Raw genomic sequence first — 26,139 nt, 5'->3', positions numbered from 1 at the left:
GGCTGTCCTTTGCCACCTCCCAAGCGTGCTTGCTGCTTCCTTTCAATTCCCAAGGCAAGGGCAGAGGATCCGTCAAAGGTGCATTCCGACAGGCTCACTGCAGAATACAGAAGGGTATCGATCAGCCAGACCATGGGGGCAGAATTGAGGGTATGGAAAAGCAGCCTCAACCCCAGTGGCTTTATCGGTTAACCGTTTAAATGAAATATTTTTAGTCGTTTAAACGGTTAATTTTTAAAATGGTATTTACATCCCTAATAAGGGCATGTCTAGCACTCTGCAAACCTGTTACAATGAACAGGAAAAATTAGCCAGCAGATATAAAAGAAATAGACAATAGTTTTAATTCACAAAATCCCCTTTCAAAATATGAACAATTTTTACATTTTTTTACAATGTATAAACAGTTTCAAATAGCTATTTATGGCCATATTTCAATAACTGCAGGTCCATGGTCTCTACGAAGGATAAAAAACACCTATTTTATACACAATAGCTCACCACGTTTCTAGAGATACACACTGAACAGACCCCAAACAAAGCTGCATCAGCTTTTTCCACATTTAAATATATCTCCAGTTTAGTTTGGGATGCTGACTTGCCTACGCAAGGAAATCATGATGCCCTTTTATGATGCTTTAATATAAAAAGTGAGCCTGATTTAAAGATTATATCTGTAAAATAATCTAAGGCATCCCCCCCTTGCCCTATATTCCTTTTCAAAAAGAGTTTTGCACTGTACAAATTGACAATACAAATAACCCTACAGCATTTGCTGACCAATTGAAATATGACCAGCACCAACTGGATTTTTGGCAAGACACACTGTGTTGTCTAGCAGGACAGTAGTCTTGGCATTCTTCCCCACTGGAGCTAGACGCAGGCAGGCTGGTTGCAGAGGGAAGTTGCAGGAAAAAAAAAAAAACAGTTGGAAAAAGTGATGAGACAGGAAAGGAATTAAAAAAAAGAAAAGAGAAAGTGGCTTGAAGGTGTGAGGTTTGTGGCTATCCTGGTTCTGTGGTGAATTCAAATGACAAAAAGGAATATTGGAACATGAAGGGGCTATATACTCATTTGTGTCTTGAACTTCAGCTGTGCATATGAGGCGTTCATCCTGGATGACCAGGAACACTAGAGAGATTTTTGGGTTTTTTTTAAGCTACAACATACCACGGTCACATATACCCCCCTTTACTTGCTCAAGTCAAGTACTCTACACATCTACTATAGTCCGATTGACTAATATAGTCTAAAAAGAAGCTTTTAAGAAAAATCAATTAAATACAATAGATAAAGTTACCCAAGAGATAATAAATATTACAAAACACCCTAGCAAAAACAGCTGGTAAGATGTCCTCCATTAGTAAATCAGTCTCTCCCCACCAAAATATGGACTTTCCTTTTTTTCCCTCAAGTCTTCCCTCAAAAAGGGAGTTCTAGAGAAGTCTGAGATAGGGATTATCCATAGAAGGGAAATCTTCACAATTCATAATGTCACAGGTGGCCAGCGTTTGGCTACGTCATCATGCATAACTTCGGGGATCCATTGGCAATACGCAGACAGCAAGTCTGAAACAGAAAGGTATGAATCATCAGTCCACGAGTCAAAAATAGCTAACAGCAGAAGAGGGTCTACTAGAAGGCAGGACTAACAACTGGGTCAGTTTGATCATGCTTTCAAGAGTCTGTAAAAGAATTAAACTCTGCTTACAGCCAGAGAAATAAAAACATAGCAATGGAAGGCTGGATTATTTTAATTTCTCTGTTGCACTGTGTTTTCCCACGAAAGACCAAAGAAGAAACTCCTTTGCACACATTCATTGCACAAATCTCAGTATTCAGGGCCACAAACTTGAGAGAGAACTTTTCTCCTTGAGAAAGGTACAGCTGAAGTGTTGGGGCATTTCTGCTTTTTTGTGATGAAGACAAATCATCATTAAATCCAAATTAAGGCCCTGATCCAACAGAGTACTTATATAAGTGTGTAGTACCATTAATTTTGATGGGACTATTCCCAGGTTAAAGATAAGGCCCAGGGCTCAAGAGTGAGTAGGAGAACATAGAGAGGTACAGGACTGGAAACCAGGACCTACTCAAGGCTCTCTCTGGGACCTTATACAGGCCACTACTCTGCCTCAGCTTCCCCACCTGTAAAAATGGGGAAAAATACTTGTCTGACAGTTAACGCTTTTAAAGTGTTTTAATGATCTAAAAGTATGCAAGAGTTATTGTTAAAGTTAATACTGGGAATCCTGTTAGGAAAGGATTTTTTTTACTCCTTGCAGCATCTGGTATAAAGGTCAAATTATTTGGTATGCTTAATATTGTGAAAAATAAATTTAATTGGCACAGGATTCTTCCTATATCATGGCCACTTTGTGACAGAGCTGCTACAAAATCTGCTTAGCATCATTTACAAATCCAGACAACTGTATGACAAAAAAATAATCTTTTCAAATATTCATTTCCGGAGGACGACAGTTTATGAACTCTCCTAACTCTTCCAGTCCTACTGGAAGACCAAAACCACAACTTGAACTACCCTAATGGGGAAGACACTGAAATGATTGCTAATTTCTCTGGCAGGGTATTGTCTGTTCCTTTTGTAAAAGTTCGAAAGACCAGCTCTGCTTGAAATCAGATAAGAACCCTATGCTGGAATGGTTAATCGCCACCACCCAGCAAATGGATCACTTACACCTGGGATTTTTTTTCCACGCAGCCAGCAAAGCATCACGACTATCAGCACTTTCTGAAACAAGAGCCGTCAGCAGGATTTCTGTCCGGGGCTGAAGCCTGAGTGAATTCCAAAACGAAAGGGGATCAGATATAGATGTGAGCTACGTTCATTTATTTAACTATATTATGGCTGCATCTCTACTTCAGTGCTTAATGTCTAGCGTTCTGCATTTGTTTTATGACAATACTGGTTAGAGGTTAGATGTAGACATAAAACATGTAACCTATGACTAAAGGGACAGTCCCAACTTGAAATCTACCACTGTTGTATGCAGGGTTGCTGTAGCCACGTTCGTCCTAGGATACGAGAGAGACAAGGTGGGTGAGGCCGTATCTTTTATTGGACGAACTGTTGGTGAGAGGGACACAAACTTTCAAGCTACACAGAGCTCTTCTTTGGTCCTGGGACAGGCACTCTGTGTCACAGCTAAATACAAGACTGAACAGGGAGTTTAACATAAGTAAAAAGAAAAGGAGTACATGTGGCACCTTAGAGACTAACAAATTTATTTGAGCATAAGCTTTCGTGAGCTTTCATGCATCGGATGAAGTGGGCTGTAGCTCACGAAAGCTTATGCTCAAATAAATGTGTTAATCTCTACGGTGCCACAAGTCCTCCTTTTCTTTTCGCGGATACAGACTAACACGGCTGCTACTTTGCAACCTAGCATAAGTAGTTAGCACATATTCAAGGTGAAGTGGACCGTTAACGCCCCTGTAGTCATAGGATAAAAAGGGGGTGAGTGGGTTCCAGATTGTTGGAATGAGTCATAAATCCAGTATTTTTATTAAGACTATGATTTTTAGTATCTAGCAAAGTTATGCATTTAAGCTCCCAGGTTCGTCTTTTGAAAATGTGCAGGCTTCCTTTGAGAATGAGGTCTGATAGGTCAGATATAGAAAGAGATCACTTTGTGAAAAGGTCTGTATTCGCAAAAAGAAAAGGAGGACTTGTGGCACCTTAGAGACTAACCAATTTATTTGAGCATTAATATAAATTTGTTAGTCTTTAAGGTGCCACAAGTCCTCCTTTTCTTTTTGTGAAAAGTGGCACCCACAGATAACAGGATGTTGCTGTCTTATCTTTTTCCTGTGTGAGCTCATTTGAAAGTGTAGTGATTGTCACTCTCATAGTTGCTAGGGAATTTAGTGCACTGGATGAGGTACACCGCATGTTATGATAGGCATGTGTAGGTTCCATGGATCTTGAAAGGTGTGTTGTGTACGGCAGTGCTGATCATTGATAGGGTCCTACCAAACTCACGGTCCATTTTGGTCAATTTCACAGTCATAGGATTTCAAAAATCATAAATTTCAGGATTTCAGCTATTTAAGTCTGAAATTTCATGGTGCTGTAATTGGAGGGATCCTGACCCAAAAAGGAGGGGTGTGTGTGTGTGTGTGGGGGGGTTTGCAAAGTTGTTGTATGGCAGGTTGCAGTACTGCTACCCTTACTCCAGCGGTGCTGCTTTCAGAGCTGGGAAGCTGGAGAGCGGCGGCTGCTGGCTTGGACCCAGCTCTGAAGGCAGAGCCGCTACCCGCAACAGCGCAGAAATAAGGATGGCATGCAGCCTGCAGAGCTGGACCCTCAGTCAGCAGCTGCCACTCTCTGGCTGCCCAGCTCTGAAGGCAGTGCAGAAGTAAGGGTGGCAATGCCATGACCCTGCCCCCCTAAAATAACCTTGCGACCCCCTTGCAACTCCCTTTTGGTTCAGGACCCCCAATTTGAGAAATGCCGGTCTTCCCCGTTAAATCTGTATAGTATAGGGTAAAAGCACACAAAAGACCAGATTTCACAGTCTGGGACACATCTTTCACGGCCACGAATTTGGTAGGGCCCTAATTATTATACTGCTACAATGTCAGTGTCACAAAAGGAAAAACCTCTTTGGAACTTCTATTTTGTTAGACGACTGAAAATGGTTTAGCTGGCTAAACTGTGAAGAAAATTAAATACAGAGGCCCAGAGACTGATCCTGCAAATAGTTACACACAAGTAATTTTACTGGCACCAATAATCCCATTGAAGCCAGCGTAACTACTCACATGTGTAAGTCTTTACAGGATCCTTACAGTTCACCAGTTTCCCTTGATAAAGGCCACTGGCCTTAGGTTTACTAAGACAATTTTCCTTCTCTCTCCCTTTAACAATTGAGGTAATTATCTTCATGCTCTTCCCAGTTTGGAAGTCCCTCCCTTTTAAGAAGGCTCAAGTGACTAACACCACTCCTGGGTGGCATGACCTTGTTTAGCTGATTATTTTAACAACTTACTTGGACCATGTCTTCAGCATTGTGAGTGGACTGGACAGCAAACAACGCTTATAAGAGCCCAGCTGTTTAACAATCTAAAATAAACATTAGCATTCGTTAGACACTTGCCATAAAGTAAGAGGATGCTCTAAAATGTAAGGGGAAACCATGCAAGTTGCAATACACTTACCTTTCCTTCCAGTAAAAATTTGGCAAAGTATTTGTAGCGATCAATACCCTCTGGGTAATCTACCTCCACTGCTGGAAGCTGCCAGCCTACTCGATCTGGAAATACAGGTCATATTAGGTCTTCTATTTAATTCTCAATGTGCATTTTCCCATCAGCGTAAGATTGCAGAGCACAAAGAGACATTGCAGGCATTTAGAGAAATGCGCAGCTAGTAACAGTGACATCAGAAGTCCTCCAGTATAGGACAGGATGTGACACACATCACAGCACTCCCAGTGCCAAGAGGTTGGTATGCTAGCAGCTCTGCGCTAGCTCTGGAGAACTCAATGGAGATACATAAGCCGTATCAAGGCACGTACAACATTGACAACTAGCAGGATTCAGTCCTTTTGGACATAAAGAGTTTTTATTTCATGGCCTTACAGCCAATAGGGCAATACAGAGCAGTTTACAGGGGAATGTAATATACATCAGAGCTACATTCCAACATGCTGTGCTTCAAGAAACTTACAGAAAACACTTGGTCTGTGGCACCTTATTCTGCCTGTATCCGGGCAATAAAATGGAGGAGGATTTTCCAAAGGTTTCCCAAAGTGACAGTACGGAGGTAGCAGGACTGGGATCCATTCAGATTCAATGGCCGAAACACCTTCAGAATGAAAACACATACCACAAAATGAAGCGTCTTTGCCTTCAGAACAATCTGTTCAGTACTGTTTACGCAGGGGTAATGTTCAGTGAAACTCGCATTCACTGGAGGCGAGCTCCTCAGACAGGTTGCCTCAGGGTCCATTTGAAAGTATCCCCATGGATTCCAGCACAGTTTTGTTTGACCTAGAGTCAAAGGAGAGCGGAGAGGGACTCTAAGCCCTTGTTTCAGACCCAAGCCTCACTCTCCTGCCCTGTACCATTTTGTTGGGTGGGAGGGGAGGCAGAATCTGACTTGATGGAGCCCATTTCTCTTTGGCTGGTCTGTGGAAAGCAGCTACCAGCCATGAGGCTCCAGCGCCTCTTTTGACCACCTGGCTCCTTTGAAAAAGGTCTTTCTCCCTGCTTAGGGCAGTCAACTGGGGGTGGGAGGAGAACCACCCGAGCAGTCGGAGAGAACGCAACGTGCAGCTGGATGTCGGTTTCCTAAGCCAATCCAACTCTGCACCTAGGAAGGGAAAGACCACCAGGAGCCAGAGGGGGGATGGTCTAGGATACTGTGAAACAAGGAGGAAATCAGCAGCAATTTTCATGGCTGCCTCAGGGAGGCCCAGAGCCACCAAGGGCTGGCAGCTCTGGAGGCTGTTTCCAGCTGGACAGGGCTCCTTGGTCCTGGGGATAAGTCAATGAGAAGTTAGTCGCTGCCCTCTACTGATCCCCACGCTCCTGGCCAGCACCAAAGGGCAGGTAGGACTTGTGCAGCGAGCAAGTGAAATACTCTGATTCCACAGTAAACTGCTGGACGGATCTGAAGACTGAGGAGGAGCTGAGCAATCTTACCTTTCATGTACATTTGAGTAGTTTCAACAATTTCTTGATACACCACAAACTCTGGGAGTTGTTTGAAGAGGACAGAATTGGGGTGGATAAAGACAGGGTCATCCAGCAGAGGAGTCTTAAAGAAAGCACAAAGGGCTCGAGATGAACGGTAGCATGGAAGGAGACCGTGATTATTAGCAATCCAGTTCCTTGAGAGCACCTAGTTTAAATCCTTCACCAATTTACGATGTTCTTTAAGTGATGGAGATTTTTGGTAACACCCTGGTTTTCTGCATCACCTTCCTTCTAGGGACCTCACAGCACTTTGCAAATCACCATTCATTACGTTTCCTAAAATCTTGACGAGACACCATAGAAAATAATCACCCCAGACTGGGAGTGGGTTACCTGCAGCATGGAAGAGTTAACTTCCTATCATGACACTGGAGCAGGGCTGGGAACAGAGCCCCAATCCTGCGTTTGGGCCACGAGACCACGCTCCGCAGAGAACTCTTATTTCTAGATCACAGAGTTACAGGAGGAGGGTGATGGTCAAATTGAGCCATGCCACTCATCTTTACCTTGTAGGCATTTTTCCATTTCTCATCCAGAAGTTCCTCTGCCTGGATTCTTCGGGCAATATGGTCCCCTAACCCCGCCAACACTATCTGTCTCAAATAGGTCACCTGGGTCTCCGTGGGGGGGTTCATTTTTGGATCAACGAAGAGGCCAGCATCGGGGCAGACTGAATTCACTGAGGAAGAGCAAGAGTAGTTAAGATAAGTAAATACTGTCTTCCTCTCTAAAGCCATGGATATTTGTCACGGAGACTTAACCTCCAGTTTAGGGTTTACGAAAAATACCACTGTGGTGAGCCACAGAGCATGGGCTATGCTGCTGGCAGCATAAAAGGCTGCACCGTGCTGAACAGAGAAAGCCCAAGCCCGCAACTGAGTTATCTGCTGCTAAACGTTTACCTGCTGTTGTTAGCTGCCCCCGTAAGCGCCTGATTTCCACCATAGCTTTGTATCGCAGCCCATTCGCTTCACAGAATTTAGAAGTGCACCCTGCATACTCACAGGCCCCCACAGCTCCTGGAAAAGGGTATTTATTCAGCAGGGAAAGAACAAAGAGCTTTAACAAAACAAAACAGAAACGCCAACTAGCTTCCCAAAGATGAAACTGATTAGGCTGCAGAACATTTCCTCACAGTGGGGTAGCGAATCCCATAGTTTCTATCTATTCAGTTTTGCTCATTGGCTGGAACTAGCCTGGAGGATGCACTGATGAACATATTACAGAACACCAGCTTCCAGAGGGCAAGAGATGGACTACAGGACTCAACTTTTATGAACAGCAAGTCTCCCTCGTTATACGGCATTTCCCTTTGCTGCGGCACTATGAATCCTTTAGCTTTGTATATCTGATTACATTGATTGAAATTAACCACCTCCCCGCAACAAACAGTATGTTCAAGTCACTGGCAAGAAATACCTAACATCACCATGAGGTCTCCTAGCTTTTGAAAAGGCCCTTGTCCAGCCCAGATCCTTCGCATCTGTATAACTCTTGCTTTCTTCCCCTTGAGCTTCTCCGTCTCTTCTTCACTTACAGCTGGTCTAAACCAAAAGCACAATCAATACACTTTAAACCTTCCTAGCAAGCACCAGAAGCCATGTCAAAGCAGCCCTGTATTTTCCCTTCCAGAATCACTAACCACCAGACAGACTGATGTAAAATTGGTAGCAAGAAGCCTGTATAAAACTGGAAGATAAAAAGGAAACCCAGGGATCAGTCGGTTCATTCTCTCAGGCTGATCCAAAAATAGAAAAAAACTGGGACACTATCAGAAGAAAGCGCTGCCCCAGCACTCCAGGGGTTGATCTACCACCTGGGAGAATGGCGTGTGAATGGAACGCCACCCCCAGGAGTATTAAGAAGCTACAACAAAGGATCAGGGACACTGCTGCTGTTGAAGCCGGTGCTGCATCCTATCAGAGAGGTGTACGTCTGAACAGGGTGTTGAGGAAGCCATTGGACGAGAGACTCAGACTCTTCACCATGCCCCTGCCTACATATGGACCCAACTCCCCCGTCCAGCAAGTGAGACTGAACAGCCAGTGAGCAGTTTTAAAAAGCTAAGTCATTAGTGCTGGGGAATCAGACAGACAGCACGCTGGTCATGTTTAACAGAATGCCCTGCCTCGCCTCTACTCTGATCTCCCCTACAGCTTTCCAACTTCAGGCTACTGGCAGAATGACCACTGATGTCAGCTATACATGGGATACATTTTAGTCTGTTATCTGTAACTCTTCAGCAATCACAAGACAAATGTTAGAAACGGGGAGACAAGATCTTTAGGTATCTACAAGGCTATGGTTTTAATTAATGCCACCAAGCACAGAACGCAGGAGTCAGTCAACGATGCTTCACTGCCACCTTCATGCTTACCTCTATAGGCACCAGTTTCATGGGGTAACCATTAGAGATGCTGTATATAAGGGGTTAAACAAGCATTTCCCTGTCCAGCTTCTCTCTCCAGTTTTGGCTGGTATTCCAGAAAGCAATACCTAGGCACTCTTTAAATGGTATCTGGTGCTAAGGGAACCTATTTGTACTCCAGCTTAAGCCACTCACCTCTCAAACTCCTCAAAAAGCTCTCGAACAGTCATTGCGGACACTATGGTAATGGCATAGGGCAGGCAGTCGTGCTGTTTACTTAAAGCGAGCATCTTAGCGTAGCGTGGGGCCACAGGAAAGGACGCCATGGTCACGCCCAAGGGACTAACTGGACAGCTCAGCTTTGCTCTCTGCAGCTCTTTCAGCCTGGAAGAGGCGGAAACCAAGTCATGAGATAACAGCATTTCCCCCCCTTTTGCACAAGCTTTTTCTGTAGACTTTGACTCGCCAGCTGTTTATTACACACTTGGATTTTTCTCTCTCCGATTGCATATGTGACTTTAGTAGCAACTAAAGACTCCAAATTCAGGCTGTGAATTCCTTTCTTCCCAACACTGCCTCCACCCTGCCCTGCCCGGACCACCTCCAAGTGTCAGGAGGGCTCATTCTCAGTCCTGGGACTCTCAGGGTGTGAGCAAGTGTGGGGATGGCAGCAGGAGTTAGGCTGAAAAACCAATTCATTTCACAGAACAAGAGTCACATGGTGACAGTTTCTGGTCCCTAGCAGCCCAGGCTGCATTTGAAACGGTCACTTAGGGCCGATTTACCCAAATTCACAGCAAAGGAACTGCATCGGTTTCAATTTGCCCCTTTTGTTATTTCATTGCAAGTCTGCGTGCGAACCCTCATTTCAGAATAAGAGTGTCCAATTTTGATGTAGCTTAAATTGATTTTTTTTTTTACTGATTTCGGTGAATATCAAAACAGGGCACCTATTCCAGAGTAAGAGTGGCCATGCAGAAACTCACGGCAAAACAACAGAAGGGTGAATTAAAACTGACTGTTATTTTGCTGCAAGCGTGTTGGGCAGCCAAGGTTTTAGAAATGAAAAGCTTCATATTCCACTATCAATCCACTGAGCTACTGGGTCCCCTTGTTTCACCTTTATATTTAATCGGCACAAACATTACAAGGCCTGGAAAGGCCTCTGAACGTTATTAACCAAGATTTCAGTGGTGCATGAAATGCTCCCCATCTGTAGGGTTTATACAGTGCTTCAAGAGCGGTGTCGATTCAAAGTGCAGTAGAAATCCAAGCCATTAAAGTCTGAATAGCTGGTTTAAACACCAGTTTATGACAGACTAGGAAGTGCAAAGAATTCTGGCAAGTAGCCTGGTTGACAAACCTGCTACAGCATTGATACCCAGGAGAGACGGTCAGAGAACTAGTACAGAAGGGAGACGGGCAAAGCTCCGTCTCACCATCATGTAAAAGAGGATGTACGGAAAAAAACCCACTTATTGCTGCCTCCAGCCACTGCTATAATCCTCAGTAACTCTTCGCTGTGAAGAAACTTGTGGGAGACCTCAGACACCCTACCTTCCTGTTTTGGGTGGTTCCTGCAGGGCTCCGAGCGCTATCAGTAGCTCTTCAGCGGCTGCAAGCGCCTCTGTTGGAGGCGGGGTTGGAAAAGGGAAGTTGATCACCTAAGAATGCAGGAAGAAAGGAATGTATAACTGACACTGAACAGTAGCGTTTAGGTGTAGTTTATCTGAGACAAGTCCTCTTTGGTTTCAAAAGTCAGAGAGGCAATATATTTAGGAGAACTCCCCAGCACAAAGAGAAACAGACACCTGGAAGGTAGTGGCAAGAGCACACAATTAGGAGTCAGGAATCCAGGGTTTTACTCTTGACTGTTACTGAATAAAACTATGGTCTTAGACAAGCCACTTGAAGGCCTTTTCAGAAGTGCTGAGTGCCCAGAACTCCCAATTTAAGGCAATGAGAGTCTGGGGGGACTCGGTACCTCTGAAAAGTAAGCCCTTAGCCTGTGTGTCTCAGAGTACCCCTCTGTAAAATGGAGATATTGCCCCTCATATGGGAGCTGAGAGGCTTAGAGGACACCTGTGAAGTTAGCATACACAAACAATGGACATGTAGGCTTTACTGCTCCTTTTGCATGAACATAACCTCTGTTCTTTTAAGGAACAATAGATTCCATTATTTTCCTTGCCCCATTTTTGAAATCCCAGGTCTGTGCTTCGCTGGCTGTTTTCATGAGACTGTTGCTGAAAAAGCACAGTGCACGCACAAGTGGAGATGAGGCTGTAAAGCCTATTGAGGAGGTCTGATGCAATGCATTGCAAGATCAGAGCCAATGAAAACCAAGCCCTGGGACTACAACATAGCACTCCCCCCCGCCATCTATAATACAAGGCACAACGTATCCTCAAACCAAACAGGCAGCGGTACGGCAATTTATGCTTATTTCTGGCTCCCAGAAGACATTGAAAGAGTGCTATAACATAAAGCCGGCGTTTCGGCTCACCTTTTCAATGTTTAATGCTTTCATCTGTAGAATCAAGTCTTCCACAGGTCGCCTTGTAATTTCCGGAGGAGAAAATTTCTCAAAGTCACTGAAAACTGCAGATGAATAGAGCCTAATGAAAGAGAAGTGCTGGTTAGGGACTTATATGAAATCTGAACCAACATACACTTCACCGAGATGAAAACAAAAGCAAATAAAGGGTTTTTTTTTTTGTTTTTAACATTGCTTTGGAATAAGAAAAAGTGAATTTTTAAAGGTTTAACCTTCAGATTTTGAAGCATTTTAACCACATTTACATCTAAAATACCACACAAGAGAAATCAATTCATCTTCGTGCATAAAGTATTAAGACAGCATCATTAAATCGGAACTGGACATAAAGCGTTAACAGATATTTCTAAAATCACAGTGGTACAAATTAAGCCAGCACAAGCAAGCAGCTCAGTGCATCTGTCCCTCACTGACCTGCAATTTCATCTACTAGATGAAGTCATACAGTCAACGTATTGTACTAGGTAGCTTGTGGAAATATCACGCTACATCTGTTTCAGTTGAATAAAACATAACAGAAGTGCTGACTATACTATGATAAAAGTTAAGCCAAGCTAATGGGCTAGTGCCACGCCAATCATTCCGGTCTAGCTCCTCCCACTGAAGTCTCATTCCTTGAGCCAGAGGCAGCTAGCAATGCTGCAGTTAGGAAATCATGACTTCTTCTCAAAACTATAGCTGACTCTAAAATCCCATCCAGACCTCCTTTGTTGCAAAGACAGTGGGCAGACAAGAAATTTTCAGGAAGGCGTCCAGGAGTTAATATCCTGCAATCTTTTCCCTCTTTGCTAACATTATCTAGAGGCTATCTTGGGCTGGGAAGTTCTATTTGGATCATTTTAACTGTTCTGTATTTGGGCTGTTTTATCAAGTAGTGCTTCAATGTCTTGAGAGAGGTGCATTCTAAACAAGTGAAGTGCACGAAATGAGACCCAGGGGAGCTGTCCACTACACAACGGCGAGTGTTGGTATTTTCCTTTCATTTGGCTGCCCAACAAACAGAGAATGGTTTTCAGACCCTGACCCCTCCTTTGCAAGAAGCCTGTGGAGAGGGAACTGACCAACCTGTAACAGTGCCCTGGCTCCGTGCGGCCAGCTCGTCCTGCTCGCTGGTTTGCAGATGCTTGAGACGTCCAGGTGACTCTGAAAGACGAAACCCCAGTAACTTTGTCATAGAAGCGTTTCTTGACTTTCCCGCAGTCAACCACGTATTTAATGCTGGGGATAGTGAGAGATGTCTCAGCCACATTGGTTGCAACAACACACAGTCTTGTTCCAAGAGGAGGAGGTCGGAACACCTGCAGCAAACACAGTTCAGCAGATGTAATGCATTGCACGTAAAGCAAATTAGCAAGGTCAACTCAGATGAGCTAGAAAGACAGAAGCGATCACAATGAGCGTGACCTCACATCACATCTCTTGGTACGTGAATTGAGCAAAAAGGTCAGCAGAGGCCTGTTTTCTCCCCTACCTGAAGCTCCCACTGGGCCCATTCTGGTCTGCCCACTGCAGGCTATTTCAAGATGCTCATTTTAGCACACAACCCAAGAGCTGCTGCATACATTCTAAAGTCAGGTATTGAGAATGGTCACTTATTCCTGTGCAAATAACCCTTTACCTTGGCTTGCTTTTCTGGTGCTAGTAAAGAGTAGAGCGGGAGCACGTAGAGTGGAAGGGAAGAATCGGACTTCTCACCTGTCAAGAAACAAAATGGCATTCTTAAAAACATGGAAAGCAAACACTAAGCGTTTCATTCCCAACAGTGTCCTGGCAAACTAAACTTTTATACACCTTTCAACCTGAAAAAAATCAGATTTTGTATATCACTTCTTTTAAAATTGCCATCAGAAACCCTGCAATGAGAAACCCACGCTTTGTAAATAATGGTTTACACTACACACCCCAAAGTGTTAACACAACAGTTTAGAAACAAAGCAAACAGGACAGTTTCACATATTGGTAAGTGAGGTTTGTTTGACATATGTGGTTTTCATTTCAAAGTATCAAACCTTCGTCCAGTCCATCATCCCCCAAATCTAGGTCAATGTCAGAGCCCACAGCATCCTCATCATCATCCATTTCAGCTTCTCTGTCCTCATCGCCTTCGTCCACTGGCAAAACGGAGTAACTGTTCAGATCGATTTTGGGTAGCAGCTAGAGGCAAGAGAAGGGGGAACCATTAAGCCTTTCTAGATTTAATATAAGCAGTTGTGCAAATCGTCATTAAAAGCTTTTAGAAGCAGGTAATAAATGCAACTCTAGGGTCCCAATCCTGAACTTCCATTGATCTCAAGATGCACGGGGGATTGGGCTCTAAATATTTCATTCGTACTACATGGCAGGAACATTAACTCAGCATCTGTAACAGAGGAATCAGGAAAGACAAGCCGGTTAAATATTTTTAAGGACATTTTGAGTAGAAATGATGTTTTGTACATCAGGTTTCTCCCTTCCCCACAATCCTCCTTCAGGCAATTTTACCTATCAGGGTCTAAAATCAGAGAGCAATATTTTAATAATGTAATGATCTGTTGACAATAAAGTTTACATCACTTACACAGTCAGCAGCCAAACACCAGTTTTCCTCACAAAGGAATCCTGAAGTCCAGAGTTCCTTCCATTAAAGTGCTAATTTATTAGTGCTTCCTAGTGGAAATCCATCTCCCCTTCTTGTAGTGCCCAGGGGTGCACTCAAGCCCTCTCCCTCAACCAACCACTTAATGCAGCAGTTGCAAATCTAGATCAAAGTGGGATGGAATTCTTTACTTAAGGGACAGCCACACAACTGCAAGTTGCTTATAAATCGGACCAAGTATTAAAAAAAAAAAATTGTTTGAAAACCTTCCGTTTTCCTGAGCTATATACAAATGACTGAAAAGGAAGTTCAGTGTTGGCTTTCAACAGGGGTAATCTAAATTCCTGCCCTTTTGAAACAATTAACCACTCACATGAGTGCCAATTCCGTTCAAGTTTAAAATATATTACCATAGTTTTCTTCTGTTTGGATTTCTTAAATTTCCTGGCTTCTTCGACTGATTCTTCCTTCTCTTCATCTCCTATGAAGAAGCATGAGGGATTCTCAGAGTGCTGAAAGATGACTCTGCAGAGCAGAGCTTAACATTGTCATTGCCCCAAGGAGCTCATAATTCAAGATGTCAAAGCAAAAAGTAGCCAGTGACCAAGTGGGTAAGGGGGCCTCAGTGGCATTTTCGTTATGTTAAGAAATCACAGCATGTCAGTGGCTGAGGGCTGGCAGATTGCTGTGAAATGGTGCATTTTGAGGAGGACTCTGAAGCAGAGGATTAGCTTGCTGCAACAGGAGAGGATGTGAAAATGATCTTCCATTTTAGGAAACTGCACCATTCTTTGCAAGCTCCTGTAACCACTGCAAGGCTGAAACAGTGGCGAAATGCAATGGACCCCAGGGGAGTTAAGGATGGGGAAATCACACACAACACAGAAAGATCTGTTTTCTCAAAGGTTATTTAGCTGAAGCTGAGTCATCAGCATGTCTCTCAATAGGTCTTTCCAAAAGTTCATTTCTGGAACACTCGTTGCTTAAAACCTTAAAAGTAAACTTGTGTCTCTGTGCGATGTAACGGTCAAACACTAGCAGCCCTTTAGTCCCTGGAGTTACCTTCAGTTTTATTTTTACGGAACGGAAAGGCTTTTCTTAGTCTTCTACAGAGCGAGTGTACTTCCGCTTGGCCTGTTAAGAACACCAAGATCCCTCCTGCAACAGAACAGGTCACCTTAAATCAGAAGACAGGTAGTTTCAAAAAGAAAATCACAGAACTAGTGCTCACTCTTCAGAGAGGACAATGCCAAATACATCATAACTGTGGAACATACCGCGTATCCCTCTTCACAATTCCTTACTAACACATGAGAGAAATCATGCAGCACACCAACGCATATTTAAGTATAGGCTTATTCTCCAACATCATCCCTTGCAAGGAATAAAGTACAAGAGACAGCGCTGCTGTTTTTTATGGGGTTTTTTTGTTTTTAAACAAACAAATTTTAGACCCTAAAACAGTTAGACCCTTCTGGGAAACATCTTAAGTGTAAAGAATTTGAGATGCTGAAGAGTTCTCTGCAGCAGTCCTACCTGCGGGTAACATTCGGTGGATTTTACAGACTTTTCTGAAACATTCCCCATTGTAGTCATCTACTGGAGTTCTCTTATTAAAATGAACAGCCACAGGGAATTGCCTTGCATCCACCTAGAAAGGAATACAACAGGAAAGAGCCTCGTTTTACGATTACAGCAGAAGTGGGTTTTATGTACTGTGGCTCAGGGGGAAATCAGAAAGCTCGTTAAAAGCCTTGACAATGTGTCCTTTCACACAGTTAAACAGATATTTCACCACGCGCCATAGAACTGGTTTATACATTTGTTTTAAATAACCTATTCTTGTAAACCATTTTATTTCTTCTCTGTATTTACGTTCACATTTACTGTTTTGATGCTCTGAAAATATGAGTGCAGCAAATCATCTTAAAAAAATAAAGAGAATGAGAATACCTGGGTGGTAACCCAGTCCAGCAGTTGCTTTGGTAAGCGTTCTATCTGCAGCCCCAGTGTCGAGCTTATTGTTAGTTTGAGACCCCGAAGACGGGAAGCTCACTACAACCAATATGTTTGGCTTTTGCCCTAAGGTATAACAGTATTTTTCATACTACAAAGACCTTTCCAATGATACTTTACGTTCAATCAACCAGAATTACCACTTTGAATGGAGACCTCTCTTTCCAGTATAATTTTCTAAACAATCAAGGGCTTAATATTCCTTATATCTGGCTTGCTACCCACAGAAAACTAGCTGTCACATTTAAAGCAACAAACAGAATAATCGCGAACATCTTGCACTCCTACTGAACACAAACAGCACTAAATTAACATTAAAGTGACTTCAGACTTTCAAGTAAGAATGAAGGTGCTAATCTGGCCCCACGGTGCCTTTCACCTTCTGTGCATGGGCAGTATCAGCACAGCTCTGAATACTATGTTCACTGCTTCAGCAGAGCCAACATTTTGTAGGTTACCAAAAATAGCAGACGTTTCTCCAGCCTCTACCACACAAATTGATGACAAGTCAGTAGAATCAGAGACTCATGAGAGCTATTTAAGAGTCCAAAAGGCTTTTTAAAAATTATTGAGTGTCAAAATTTGAGGGATTCCACTCTGTGAAAAGTAGAACTCTACTTGGATCATTTTCTAAACTGTAACCGTCAATGTTTTGAGATCACTTTCTTCAGTGGGAGCTGGAATTCTTAGCAAGAGAAGCTGTAAAATACATAGTTCAAAACAAATTACAAGCAGGACAATTGCCTGCAGTTGCCATCGCTGAAATGACTGCAGTGCTGGCTGAGAGGACTGTAAATAAGAGGCAGCAAAAGGAAAAATGCCCCTGTAAGCATCCAGATTTATAAAGGAAACCCAAGTCAGACCCCATTCATTACAGCCATGGCAGCAGATGCCACTAGGATGACCGTTACCTGGATAGCAGGGGGAACAGCAGGAAAGAGTTTCTTGTTATCAGTGAAGTCTTCAACACGAAGGGTGGCAGACATAATGATCAGCTTCATAGGTTGCCCTTTCTGTGGAAATGCAAACATGCAGTCTTACGCTGCAGTCTGGCCACTTGTAATCGCTTATGTAGCACTAGACACGCGCACGTGTGCTGCCATAGCAGACACCAAATGTAAGCCTCTGCCCCAAAGCCCTCACAGTCTGAAAGGCACAAAGTGCAATACAAGGCCAAATGACAGTACAGACAGAGGGCTGAATATTGTGGTCCTTAGACAGACAAAAATCCTATTCGCAATCCTGACTCTGCCACAGACTCACCAAGAGGCCAGCCTTAAGCAAGGCACCGAACCTCCCGCTGCATGTTTGCAAAGGTACAATGAAAACAGACTCCTAGGAATGGTCATGCTGAAGTAGCCAAGTGGTCCACTTACTCCAGCATCCCTGTCTCCACCAGTGGCCAGTACCAGATATTTCAAGGTACATAAGAGCGGCCATACTGGGTCAGACCAAAGGTCTATCTAGCCCAGTATCCCGTCTTCTGACAGTGGCCAAAACCAGGTGCCCCAGTGGGAATGAACAGAACAGGTAATCATTAAGTGATCCATTCTGTCACCCATTCCCAGCTTCTGGCAAACAGGCTAGGGACACCATCCCTCCCCATCCTGGCTAATAGCCATTGATGGACCTAACCTCCATGAACTTATCTAGTTGTTTTTTGAACCCTGTAATAGTTTTGGCCTTCACAACATCCTCTGGCAAAGAGTTCCACAGGTTGACTGTGCGTTGTGTGAAAAAAAATACTTATTTTTGTTTGTTTTAAACCTGCTGCCTATTCATTTCATTTGGTGACCCCTAGTTCTTGAGTTCTGAGGAGGAGTAAATAACAATTCCTTATTTACTTTCTCCACACCAGTTATGATTTTATACACCTCTGTCATGTCCTCCCTTAGTTGTCTCTTTTCCAGGGTCAGTCTTATTAATCTCTCCTCATATGGCAGCCATTCCATACCCCTAATAATTTTTGTTGCCCTTTTCCGAATCTTTTCCAATTTGGTGAGGGACCTTGTCAAAGGCTTTCTGAAAATCTAAGTACACTATATCCACTGGATCCCCCTTGTCCACATGCTTGTTGACTGCCTGAAAGAATTCTAGTATATCAGTGAGGCATGATTTCCCTTTACCAAAACCATGGTGTAAGGTAGATGTAAGATTCCCCTAGGGGAAGTCTTTTCCTAATCGTTGGCTTATACCTTGAAGGATGAGGGTTTACATTCACATGTAATGGTGAGCGTCCTCACTTTCTGAATAAATGTCTAATTTTAAATCCCCCTCAGTTCTTGGACTTGATGTCTTGTGGCAGTGAGTTATGCAGGTTAAATGGGTACTGTGTAACAATTTATTTCCTTTTTATGTGTGTGTAAGTGTTTTACGTGCCCGTTTCATGGAACATCCCGCAGTTCTTGTGATGTAACAAAAGACAAAAGCGGCCCCTTATCTACTTTTTCTTTGCTATTCATTATTTAATCTAGCTTCCTCATACTCCTCTTTATTCATCTCAGCACAACCACCTCTGCTTTTGTTACCTTTCCACGAAGGGGCACGATGCGAGATAGGAGGCCGATCAGGATATCTGTGTACACGCTTCTTTCATGGGCTTCATCAATAATGATCACTTTGTACTTCAAAAGCAAGAAGTCCTGGAAATAAAGACGGAAGCTGAGTCATCTCATCACATCAAGTCAAGTCTCAGTCGGGTCGGTCTCTGCGTTAAGGTTGGGTCAGTCATCGTAGTCATCCTTCGAATCTATCTAGGTTTATATGACCATCCTCATTACTATCCTATCTGAACACATCACAGAATCTTTAGTGTACTGAAATGGATTGTCTTGAAATTGGTTGTGCATCATGGGGGAAGAAGTAGAGGTGATTAGGGATCATTTGTCCTCTTAACACCTCTGTGAGGTAGGAAAGTGCTATTATCTCCATTTTACAGATGGGAAATGAAGGCACAGTCCTAGTCTAGCCATATTTCACAGTCTAAGTGACTTGCCCAAGGTTACATAGGAAGCCAGTGGCAGAACAGGGGCTTGAACCCAGGTTACCCCAAGATGTAGACTGTTGCCCTAATCCCTGGACCATTCTCAGACTGGAAAATGTGATGTAGAAATCCCAACGTCTATTCCTATGAAGGTCAATACAGCAGCTGAAACAAGAACTGTACCTCCAACAAGCATAAAAAGAATAATCATAGACACCTAGTCACCAAAAATACAACTTAAAGGCTGAAAGGGGTTTTGTTTTAGAAAGGAACGCTTGTACTCATGGCAAGTGCTAGCAGGAATGTGTGGAATTTCTCTCTAGAGACATTAAATACTTTGTTTTTTCATTGCAGAAGGTAATCTACCTTCTGAATTTCTTTCAGTAGCACACCATCCGTCATGAACTTAATTTTGGTTTCATCTGTAACGTTTCCTTCATAACGTATTTGATATGACACTACCCTGTAGAGAAAATACATCAGTATTACACAAACAAAGCCACACACTTTTTTTTTTTTTAAAAAGAGCAAAGCATTATAGACTGAATGTAAAAAGCTGGGAAAGGAAGGAAAGTCAGAGTTCAGTTTAGAATGCTGCCTTCAGCCCAATTCAGCTATGACTTGGTACCGCAGCATAAGGCGCGTGGAAGATCACAGATTGCCTGAGTCTCCGCTTCCCAGACTCTAGCACATGCAGAATGCCACTGTCCCATACAGGAACCTTCCCCGCTAAGAAAGCTGGATATAGAATGGCTTTATTTTCAACTAGCCCGTTGTTATGGCACACCTGCTCTCCCCTTCACACAGCACAGCCATGTCTCCTTCCGCACCTCCTCATTAATCCACGGGCTCCCCAATGGGAGCTATGAGGGCTTGTTAACACCAAGACCGCCATCGATTTTTCTAGGGAGCAGCAGTGCTGAGTTCATTGAAAGATTCCTACGGCTCCTCTCTGGAAAGGCCAGCAGAACAGACTGCAACTAATCCGACCCCAAGATAACATCCCTCCAACCTCTCCCACTCAGCAGAAGATTTATACTAGAAGGGGACTGGGTTTTGCTGTTTTTGACTTTCCTGGTTAGCCCCTGATCTTTTGTCCCTTACCTGTGTGAAAAATTCATTTCCCTAGCGACCCGATGAGACATAGACACTGCGGCTACACGCCGAGGCTCTGTGATTCCAATGATGCCATCGGAACTAGGACAGAGGAGAAAAGCTTTTTACAGACAAACCTAGGAAAGAGGACAAGAGGCTTTCCTCCGGGTGGGTTTTGAGGTTGTCTTACCACACCCGCAGGTTCTCCTTTATTGTTGGGAGGACCAGGTAATCCCTACCAAACTGGCTCTTTTGGAAAAGAAGTCTGGGCTGGAGAGGGAATACTGCAGAAGTGGAACGTTCATTGCACCTGAATGAGACTGAGCGGCGGAAGGCAGGCAGCATCTTGGTTATGCCACCTAATCCTGTAAAAGGGTCTGTAGCCCCTGACAAGCTGCAGATGGTTTTTCACTACATATGATGGTGTTTATTTCAATTTTGCAAGGAACATGTGGCGTGTCTTGGAGAGATGAACCCACCAGCTTTCCCCCTTAGCTAACCTACCTTCACAGTTAGTGACAAGTATTATAGCCCTACTGTGAAAAACAAAACAGTCATGTTTAAAACACAGTAGCAGTTTAAAAGCTCTAAAATAAATTATCTGGAGGGATTTTTGTGCAAACTAAGGACTGCCCACAGATTTTTCTCCTTCAAGTTCATTTCACCTCCATCTGATGTAGGCACAATTGCTGCTCATAGAGTTAATAGCACTAACACAGGAGTCTTAAACAGAGACAAAGTTCAAAAAACAGAAAGGGACGGAACTTAACTAAAAAAAAAACCAAAACAAATTCTCAACAATTTTCAGTATAAAAGAACAGAATCCTACCTGGCATAGCCGGCTTCATACAGAAACTGAGGCACTTGAGTGGTTTTACCACTCCCGGTTTCTCCGCATATGATGACAACAGGATTCTCGTTAATAGCTTCCATGATAACTTGCTCTTCAGCGAGGATAGGAAGCTTTAGTCTCGCTTCCTATTGAAAACAAAACAAACTTTATTTTCAGTCTGTGTGTCTTGATCCCTCTTCTTGCTTTGCTTTTCAATGGGTCAAGCTCAGTAAAAAAAAAAAAAAAAAAAAGCTGTATGAAAAGTCTGAAAGATTCAACCCACCATGGATTTTCCACTCCAAAAGTCATGAATGATATTTACACACACAGTCCAATACATGTAGGAGCAGAAGTGGCTATAGACCTCTAATATCTAGGTTATTTTGGTAACAGTCTGCCCTCCTCCTCCTCCTGGCTTGAAAAGTTTTAAAATGTAGGGTAACACACCACCAGGCCAACCAAGAACTGGGATCAGCAAAATATTCCATCCTGACTTCTCAAAAGGTAGCTGGCAACTCAAGCATGAAACTAAACCAGTCCTCCGATTTGTTAGATTCCATATAGTCATCTAAGATTCTCTTGAGTTTAACAACATTTCAAATGGAAACTCATTCCATAACTCACTATCATATATCTGCTCAATAAGTGGACCCTTTCAAATTTCTGCAGATTAAATCTATCCGAAACTACATTTAGCATAATGGAGAATAAAACCCAGTTTAACAATTAAGATTTTCAGTTCATTACACCAAAAGGGTTTAAGATCTCAGATCACTAATAAATTAAATATTTAGAATTAGTGACTAATACATGGTTTGAAACAAAACTGAAAGTCGTTTCCTTCTTTATTCACTTGACAAGCTCAAAGCCCAAAGTTGTGTCTCTAACCGGCAACAGCTGGTATCAGTAATACAAAGCAATGCTGGGAATGCACTCTGCACTGTTTGCAGTGTTATCAACGTTAATGACTGATGCAGGTGAATCCCACAAGTCTCCACTCAAGTATTTGCCATGAATTAGTCTGATGGAGAGTGTCACTCCGATTTTTCCTCCTTGAAGAACGTTTATTGTGATGAATCACTAACAAAGACTGACCTGTATCTCAGGCGACCTGTCCACTGGGATGAAAACCGCAGGCTTGGAAGATGGCTTATGAAAAGCTTTTTGATGAGCTGATGTGCTAGGAGGAGCCGGATCACTATGCAATGGCTTCGTAATGCATTCTTCCACCTTTCCAAAGTTAAAGCTGTCAGCGGCTGGCTTTTCAATTGTTTCTTTATGCTCTTCCTCTTCACAAGAACTATCAGAGGATTCAGTCTTCTTCTCAGCCTCCAGTTCTAGGTCTAGTCTGCACCTTTTTTTATTTGCACCACTGATGCTACTAATCTTCTCCGGACATGTGGTGCCTGCTTCTTGTACTGTCCTAAAGCAGAACATTTACACATTATGGGCATTTTCCCCAATATAGCGAGCATTTTCACACTTCAGATCCTCAAACACGCCCCCCCCCCCCCCCCAAAAAAAAAAAAGGAAAACAGCTCAAAGAACATGAGGCTGTAATAAGTCTCATTTTCTTTCTACCTCACCATAACTACCAAACTATTTTGGACTTTAAAAAATTTACAAATCTATCAAGTAGTATGTATAGTAACATAGGTGAAGAAGTCATTTAAAGGAAAAAGGGAATCTACGTGCAACACAGAGACTGAGAAAGCAATAGTATGCCTGATTCACAACTGCAGCAATAGATGGAAGTTTACCGTTTGGTCTGGTACATGCGTCCTCCAATACCCAGCTTGGAAGTGGTGTACAGAAGTTTCATTTCAGCCTCAGAAGCCTGGACCTCATTTAACTTACTTAGCAATTCAGCTCGCTACAGGAAAAAAAAAAAATTATATATATATATATACACACACACACACATAATCACTGTTAGAACTGCTGTACCAGCAAAAATGATTCACTTCAAGTTCTATCTTACTCAGCTACCAAGTCAACTGGAGTTTAGCTTGAGTAAGGACTAGGGGGACAGAACCATACTATATTTGCATGCTGGGAAAAACCACAATAAGGTAGAGAGAGATGCTATGGAAGTGTTGCTAGTGACCCCATGAGTAAGGCTGGTCAAGGATCTTCATCCTACTTATTTCTCTACCTTTTAATTGATGGAATTTTGTCTCATATTTTGATACAAGAGGGGTATTGGAGCCTTTCATTCTGCCAGTCATCTTGAAAAAAGTAATGTTTGCCCAATGCTTTTTATTTATAAACAACATTTTTCACCTTCAAAATACTTTGCAAATATTAGACAATCCTTAGAATAATACTTCTAAGAATCATCCCTATTTAACAGATGCTCAAAGTGGTTACGTGACTTGTCCAAAGCCGGACTAGACTTCAGAAGTCCTAGGCTCCCAGACCTGCACTCCTGCTCTCTCACTGCATTCTGATATCAGTGGTAGGACTCTACTCAAACTCTGTCTACAGCCGCATGCTGTACCAATAGTCCCTGGGTAGCTGTATACTTTTAGCAAAACAAGCAGCAGTTAAATAGCGAACGCCGTTCCAACTTAAACTGGCAGCAGGCTTCACTGTCAACCTCCCACTGAAATGCATGTGGCAGTCTACACAGTTCTTGACAATGCACTGGACCACAATAAGGTGTCTAGACACTTCTCCTCTGCTCCTGCAAGCTGGTGATTGGCAGATGCTATAAAATGATTCTAAGGAGAAAATCCTTGCTTATATTCCCAGGGAAGCGACTCTGGAATCCTGTTGACAACAGGCCTGTTTAAACAGTTTTCTTTATCACCGACTCAACCACAGCTGGGCAAAGCCTTACGACCAAGATGCAACCTACCTGATTTTTCTTCTCTTTCTGCTCTAAAACTTTCTGCAAGATTTTCCTCTGTTTTTTGCTCAGGGGCTTCTTCTCTCGTTGTGTCTCACAAGCTACTTTTTTCGTCTTTGTCTTTTTAGCTGGCAGGACCAGGGCATTACTTTCATCCACTCCTTTCAGCTTTGCCTCATCTGAAAGTGTCGATTTTGGTCAGTCACATGCCCTAGATAGCTTATTTTTAACAGGCTTATTGCAAAGCTCACTGATTTTAAATAAAAGGGCAATAGCAACAACTATATTATTGACAAAGCCAGTAGGATGGCTGAGCAGGGAAACAATGCTCCTCTCCTTTCATGGTTATTTTCATGATGAAATCTGTCTTTTCTTGTTTTTGAGTAATACCACTGTGGAAAAAGGTTAAGTTTTCATAATCAAAACATTGTACCAAATAATTCTCCCCTGGGAAATGAGTACTACCCCTATTTTCATAATGAAGAAAGGGGTACACACAAGGTAGGTCCCTTGTCCAAGCCCACACACCAAGTTAGCAGCACTCAAAAGCTTTACCACATGGCTCTGAAACTTGCCTCGACTTGGGTCTGAACTTATTGACACCTCTTGTTGCTGCTAAAAGGTAAATAACCCTGGATTTATTGATAGGCTTGTATCTGAGATTAGGGCAGGTACAGCACAAGCAAATGCACTGCAAGTTTCCCCACACTGCCAATGACAACGTACCTCAAAACCATGACAGATGAAGGTGAGGGGCAACTCAACCTCCCAACCAGTTCATTTTCTTCCAAAGAAAGACACATTAGGGCTCAACAGGAGTGACTTACTGTGTAAAGGGGTCACGCATTCGGGAAGGAGAGTGAGCATGCAAGGAGGTGAGAGCGTGCAAAGGGGGTCACCCACTCAGGAAGGTGTGTGTGTGCGCAAGGAGGTGAGAGCGTGCAAAGGGCACTCACTCAGGAACGGGAGAGTGTGCAAAGGGGTCACTCATTCGGGAGGAGATGAGTGTGCACAGTGGAGGTGAGGGTACACGGCGAGGTAAGGGTAGAAGGGAGCGTGCCCATTTGGGAGGGGGTGAGTGTGCACGGGGGGGGGTGAGCGTGCCAGGGGCGCCTCCTCAGGAAGGGGTGAGTGTGCCAAGGAGTCACCCACTCGGGAGGGGGCGAGTGTGCCGGGGGGGAGGGGGCGCCCGTTCGAAGGGGGGGGGGGTGGCCCGGGCCGCCCATTCCCGCTCATAGGGCGCCGGACTCACCTCCCAGCTCCAGCTGCACAGGCTCTGGGGCGGGCGGCGGCGGCCCCCCGGCGCCCCCCGGCAGCCGCGCCTTCCAGTTGTGTCTCTTGCGCGCTTTGCCCATGGCGGGGGCGGGCGGGCAGCGCCAGGAGCAGGGACCCGGCCCGGGACGGGAAAGGGGCCGCCGGCCTGGCTGGCACCCACGTGCGGCACCGGCAGCAAACACTTCCGGGGTCGGCGCCCCAGATCGCGCGAGAGCGGCGGGGTCAGGGGGCGGGGCGAGAGAAAGAGGCGGGGCGTGGATGGCTGGAGTGACACGGAGCAGGGGAGGGAGGACTTGTGGCCCCTTAGAGACTAACCAGTTTATTGGAGCATGAGCTTCCGAGAGCTACAGCTCAGTCCATCGGATGCCTACTGTGGAAACTGCAGAAGATCTTTTTATATACACACAAAGCATGAAAAAATACCTCCCCCAACAAACCCACTCTCCTGCTTGTAAGGAGAGTGATCACTTTAGATAAGCTATTAGCAGCAGGAGAGTGGGTTTGTTGGGGGAGGGATTTTTTCATGCTTTGTGTGTGTATAAAAAGATCTTCTACACTTTCCACAGCATGCATCCGATGGAGTGAGCTGTAGCTCACGAAAGCTCATGCTCCAATAACTTGGTTAGTCTCTAAGGGGCCACAAGTCCTCCTTTTCTTTTTGCCAATACAGACTAACACGGCTGCTACTCTGAAACTTCTCCTTGCAACGTGTATGATGGTCAAGGTGGGCCATTTCCAGCACAAATCCAGGTTCCCCCCCACCCCCCGCCCCAAAAAAACAAACAAACAAACAAACCCACTCTCCTGTTGGTAATAGCTTATCTAAATGGCCCACCTTAATTATCATACACATTGTAAGGAGAG

General features: G+C 43.8%; 1 protein-coding gene across 2 annotated transcripts; it reads right to left on the bottom strand.

Moving 5' to 3' along the window:
* Positions 1-321: 321 nt before the first annotated feature.
* On the bottom strand, positions 322-25,461 carry DHX37 (DEAH-box helicase 37). Of its 2 annotated transcripts, XM_073312446.1 has the most exons (27): positions 25,253-25,461; positions 24,010-24,179; positions 22,910-23,022; positions 22,245-22,572; positions 21,147-21,295; positions 20,327-20,419; positions 19,589-19,685; positions 18,768-18,881; positions 17,151-17,252; positions 15,760-15,874; positions 15,286-15,381; positions 14,634-14,704; positions 13,658-13,802; positions 13,267-13,343; positions 12,714-12,946; positions 11,598-11,709; positions 10,649-10,755; positions 9,287-9,475; positions 8,143-8,267; positions 7,626-7,742; positions 7,230-7,402; positions 6,670-6,784; positions 5,693-5,830; positions 5,182-5,276; positions 5,013-5,086; positions 2,699-2,796; positions 322-1,569 (listed from the first exon to the last, which is right to left on the bottom strand). In XM_073312446.1, the coding sequence occupies exons 1-27, from the start codon at positions 25,353-25,355 to the stop codon at positions 1,487-1,489; spliced, it is 3,432 nt and encodes a 1,143-aa protein (XP_073168547.1). In that variant the 5' UTR covers positions 25,356-25,461; the 3' UTR covers positions 322-1,486. The 2 variants fall into 2 exon arrangements, with proteins under 2 accessions (XP_073168547.1, XP_073168548.1); XM_073312447.1 differs by lacking the exon at positions 2,699-2,796.
* Between the last annotated feature and the right edge of the window lie 678 nt (positions 25,462-26,139).

Source organism: Lepidochelys kempii, chromosome 15 (genome assembly GCF_965140265.1).
Source record: "Lepidochelys kempii isolate rLepKem1 chromosome 15, rLepKem1.hap2, whole genome shotgun sequence".
NCBI classification, from domain to species: domain Eukaryota; kingdom Metazoa; phylum Chordata; order Testudines; family Cheloniidae; genus Lepidochelys; species Lepidochelys kempii.
Note: the sequence above shows the minus strand (reverse complement) of the source record. Positions and strands in the feature narration are given on the sequence as shown.